Genomic DNA, 5,388 nt, shown 5'->3' with positions numbered 1-5,388 from the left:
TGAGTTCATCTGGGGACTTGGGGAATCTGAGTTTTCTGGCAACATCCAGAAGGAGATGTTTCACAGATGGCTGTACAAGTGTCATAGTCAAGGGAAGCGTCTGGGAGTGGGGGCAGAGAGAGAGAGAAAGAGAGAATAAGATTGGCCCATGGATGTGGCTGAATTGGAGGGGAAATATATATTGAACAAGGGTTGAAGAGGCCAACAGCAGAATGCAGGAGGATGGTTAGCTTTATATAGTTCTCTATAGATAAACCTTAGGTAAACCACGAAAGGACAAGGAAGGTAAGAAAAGAAGGACACTATTAAGAACTGCGGAATGATCAAGCGGAGCAAGTGCTGAAAAGAGACTTTTGTGATGTGAATTAGTAAGCCAGTGATTACTTTTGAGAGAGGAGTTTTGGTAGAGTTCCTTAAAGGGGAAAAATCTCTCCCTCCTCCTGTGTCACGTAAATCCACTGCCTCTCCCCTGTCTCCTCTGGGTCTTCTCTCATTAACTGTATCCCAGTCCACTCCTGAATTTGTAACCTTTCCCACTCTGTTGGCTCCTCTGCAGTAAATGAACATAGCTAAAATACCCTTTCCACTCTTCTCCACTTGTAGAACTCCAGTTCCTCTTTGAAGAGTCAGTGTTACCTCCACAGCGGATGTTGCCTACGACCCAGGTAAGATCTAGACTCTACCCTTTCCTCTCCTGCACTCACACGGCACCTTGTAAGCCTCCTCTTTTAGCTCTTACTCAGATAGATTGGTGGTATCTCTCTCTCTGTGTGTGCATCTTTTCCACCACGCTTGTGAGCAGGAACTGTGCCCTAGTCATATTATATTCCTAGTGCCAAGCATAGCGCAGAAAACTTCAAAGAATCCAGGATAATTTGTTGAAAGAATTTGGCTAAAAATTCTTGGCTATTTTAATTGGGCCATTTGGCTAAAAATTTCAAAAGCTGCATGAATGCTCCCTCCTAGAATGTTTTCTTTTAGGTTTATTTCTTGAATTACGGTTCTAAAAAATATTTTAAGGTGGAACTTTTACTTCTCCATCAACTTTATAGAAGAATTAAACTTTGGGGAGAAAAAAAAATCATGCCCAGGGAAGTAGCGCACAGAAAAAAAAAGAGAGAAGAAATCTCCTCGTTGCATGTGGCATAGTTAATATCAGATATAACATGTTGTAAACCAAAAGTAATGTTACCAAAAAATAAACGTTAAAATACAGATTAAAGGGAAGGAGTCTATTCCTCCTCAGGCAAGGCGGTCGCTTTGCATATTAATGAAACTTCAATGCCTCACAGTAAGAAAAATGATTGGAATAGATTGCAGTAACTTAAAAATGAGTACACTTTAAACAGCTTCTGTGATGAATATGTGATTATGGAGAATCAAAATGGCTAGTCCCACTCTGATGCTCCCGGAAGAGAGATGACTGCTGGCCCTTAATTAACAAAGCCACATGTGGAGCCCAGGAAACTGAAGACACAAAGAAAGTTGACAGGTTGACTTGCTGAAATTCGCAAAGATGTCAGTCTGGAAGGTGACAACTACAATTCTGGGGAGCGTGAGGGTTAGGGATGTGTATAAAATATTATAAGCATCCAAGCCATTCTAGAATATTCATTGAAAGTGACCAAAAAATGGAAGGAAACGGGAAAAGACAAAGAGCTGCATAAAGACAGGTGAAAAGTTTAAAATATTTGATGGCTTGAGATGACTTCAGGGCTTGCGGCAAATTACTGTAAAACATGGCTTGGCAAAGATTTCCTGTAACGTGTTAGGCTTTGCAGGCCACACGGTCTTTGTTGCAATGGCTGACTCTGCAGTTGTAGTGCTAGTGCGTATGTAGCCACAGACAATGGGTAATTGATTGGGTGCGGCAGTGTTCCAGTAAAACTTTGTTTATGAAAACCCTTGGGGGCCAGATTTGGCTTGCAGTCTGTAGTTTGCCAAGCCGTACTCTAAAAACACCAGTTTGTGACAAAACAGCACACTGCGCAAAAGCTGGTATGTAAATATGTGTGTGTGATCGATAATTGTTGGTTCAATCATTGTTGTTCGGGTTTTTATTGTGCTTGGTATGTTTTTGTTGTGCTTGGTCTGGTACTTACATGAGGGTATGGCTGAGTGAGTTGGTTAAATCGAGGCATCAGTGTTATTTTCCAGCGTCCCAGGCGATTCCAAGGTGCAGCCACGTTTAACAAATAGGATGCTGAAGAATGCTGGGCAAAATTCAATGTGCATATTATTCATCCCCTGGGGTCTTGTTAAAATGCAGATTCTGATTCGGTAGGTCTACGGTAGAGCTTGGGATTGTGCATTTCTAACAAGCTGTCAGATGACACTGACCTGCCGGTCCAGGGACCACATTTTGAGTAGCAAGGTGCTTGCACTGGCTTTCAATACCTGGGATGTCTTGGTCCTGCCCCTGAGACTGATGTAATTGGTCCTGGAGGTGGCCTGGGCATTGAGAGCTCTAAAAACTCCCAGGTGGCTCTAAGGTGCAGCAAAGCTTGAGAACCTCTGTGCTAAATCAAGTGTGTGGTGACATAAATTTTCGTTATTATGTTATCAGTAGCCCTGTTGCCCATTCTCCCCTTCCGATCCACCCATTCCTCTCCTTTTCAGGTCCAAACATCCAGAAGATGGGTGGGATCAGGATTAGCTTTTCATCCTTTCAGTCTTTCCCACCTCTGAGGAGTGGACTGTAGTTCAGGATGGAAAGAGGAGGGAGGCTCAGGCAACCTGGGTCGGGGAAGAATAAGCAAAATTGTTGTAGGGGCCGACTTAAAGGGGAGGCTGATTGAGACAAATGGGGAATTACCACAGAGGGTTGTCACAGCAAAACTCACCTCCAGGCTTGGGCCTGAGTTTGGGGCACTGAAAACAGCAATCTACCCTCCCTGAAGCCCGGCAGCAACTGGCAGCCAAGCAGCTAGGAAGGATTTCTCCTTCTTGATATGCAGAGTGACACAGTTGGTCGAGATGCAAGAGAGCCCCCTAGTGGCAAAGTATAAATGTGAACTCCTTTCATCAGCAAATCATAAACACCACAAATGAACTTAGAAGTAAGTGAATGATAATGATGGTAATGATGATAAATGATGGCTTACAAATATATGTACTATATGTGCCAGGCACTGTTGTAAGTATTTAGAAAATATTAACTCATTTAATCTCAGCCACCCAATGGGGTGGATGCTTTTTAAAAATTTTAGTTGATTTACAATATGTTTCTGGTGTACAGCAGAGTGATTCAGTTATACATATATATTCGTTTTTATTATTGTTTATTACAAGATATGGAATATAGTTCCCTGTGCTATACAGGAGGACGTTGTTGTTTATCTGTTTTGTATAGAGTAGCTTGTATCTGCTAATCCCAAAGTCCTAATTTATACTGCCTCCCCTCTTCACCTTTGGTAACCATAAGTTTGCTTTCTATGTCTGTGAGTCTGTTTTTGTTTTGTAAATAAGTTCATTTGTATCATACTTTAGGTTCCATATGTAAGTGATATCATATGACATTTGTCTTTCTCTGACTTAACTTCACTTAGTATGATAATCTCTAGGTCCATCCGTGTTGCTGCAAATGGCATTATTTCATTCTTTTTTACGGCTGAGTAATAGTCCATTGTATATATATATATATACCACATCTTCTTTATCCACTCATCTGTCGATGGCCACTTAGGTTGCTTCCATGTCTTGGCTGTTGTAAATAGTGCTGCTATGAACACTGGGGTGCATGTATCTTTACGAACTATAGTTTTGTACAGATATATGCCCAGGAGTGGGATTGCTGGATTATGCTGTAGCTCTATTTTTCGTTTTTGAAGAAACCTCCAGACTGTTCTCCACAGTGGCTGCATCAATTTACATTCCCACCAACACTGTAGGAGTGTTCCCTTTTCTCCACACCCTCTCCAGCCTTTGTTCTTTGTAGATTGCCTGATGATGCCCATTCTAACTGGTGGGAGGTGAGACCTCATTGTACTTTTGATTTGCATTTCTCTAAGAATTAGTGATGTTGAGCATCTTTTCATGTGCTTCTTGGCCATCTGTATGTCTTCTTTGGAGAAATGTCTTCTGCCCATTTTTTGATAGGGCTGTTTGCTTCTTTTGTTATTGACTTGTATGAGCTGTTTGTATATTTTCAATATTAAGCCCTTGTCAGTCACATCATTTGCAAATATTTTCTCCAATGAGGTTGACACTTTTATTATCCCTGTTTTACATATGAGGAAACTGAGGTGCAGAGAAGTGAAATAACATGCCCAAGTTCCCCCAATTTAGTAAGTGGCTAAACTGGGATTTGAATCGAGTCACCCTGTGGTGAAGGATCCAAGACACCGAACTGCTTCTCCAAAACAGGAGAGTAAGAAGGATCTTCAGTCAATTTATAGTTGTAAACACTCATAAACAGCTGCTCAGCCTGTGCTTCCTCATATCTAGAGGAGAACAGTTTATATATATATATATATATATATATATATACACACATACATATATACACATATATATGTATATACATATACACACATATATATGTATATATATATGTAGGTATATATTGAGACTATCAGAGAGAGAGCAGGGGCCTCAAAGCAGACAGAGAGAGAGTGAAAAAAACAAGTTTGACTAAAAAGAGTAAAGGGGGAAATACCATTCAACACCATTTTCTGGAAACTAAACTCAAAGGACCATAATCCTCATTTTTAAGAAAGTATTGAAGCACAGTTATAGGGAAATGTAGAAACAAATTATTCCTTAGCTACACTTGTTCATATTTCAGTAAATGTTAAAAGCAATCTAGTTAACTCTAAAATGACTGAAGCTACTCATGTGTCTTTGAATATAGGGTACGAAGTCTGAAAATTTCTAACTGTGACCCTTGTAAACTATACACGACACAGAAGAAATGATATGTCTTGAGTATTTTTTCTCAGACCTAGACCACCTTAGGGTTTACATGGGAGCAGATTTCATCTGCTCAAATAGAGAATGGACTGAGAGAGGGGAAGAGTTTTAAAAGGGGAACGGGAAAAAAAACCCAAAAACCAAACATAGAAAAGCAGGTCTGTCGTTTCCTTGGGAAATCCTTTTACTGGGAAATAATTGTCTTTCTACCTATCATCAAGAAGACAAGGTAATAGGCTAACGCCTCTCCACATCTAGAAAGGAGAAACCAGAGACCACACTGAGATTAAGAACAGGCTGATTTTGAGATAAACTCTGAGCAGACACAGGTGGCCACAGTCTGGAATGAGGCAATGGTCCAAGCGGGACCAGCAGCTCTCTAGGTGTTCCAGTGTCTCATCCCATCCTCTGAGTGTTGGCTGCTCTGGGTTTGGGGCCGCCTGTGCCATCATCTCTCTACTTCCTTTCTGGTGAGCT

At 41.0% G+C, this 5,388-nt stretch overlaps 1 protein-coding gene across 1 annotated transcript in view; it reads left to right on the top strand.

Annotated features, from left to right (window-relative positions):
* Positions 1-619: 619 nt before the first annotated feature.
* PRRG1 (proline rich and Gla domain 1) overlaps positions 620-5,388 on the top strand; it is a 266,644-nt gene continuing 261,875 nt past the window's right edge. Inside the window, exon 1 of the mRNA XM_029241025.1 lies at positions 620-665. Coding sequence (XP_029096858.1) covers positions 648-665 — 18 coding nt within the window. The 5' untranslated portion in view covers positions 620-647. The remainder of the gene's footprint in view (positions 666-5,388) is intronic.

This window comes from Monodon monoceros, unplaced genomic scaffold, assembly GCF_005190385.1.
Source record: "Monodon monoceros isolate NGI ecotype Baffin Bay Population unplaced genomic scaffold, NGI_Narwhal_1 Super_Scaffold_22, whole genome shotgun sequence".
In the NCBI taxonomy this organism is placed as follows: Eukaryota; Metazoa; Chordata; class Mammalia; order Artiodactyla; family Monodontidae; genus Monodon; species Monodon monoceros.
This window is presented reverse-complemented; position numbering and strand designations above follow the sequence as displayed.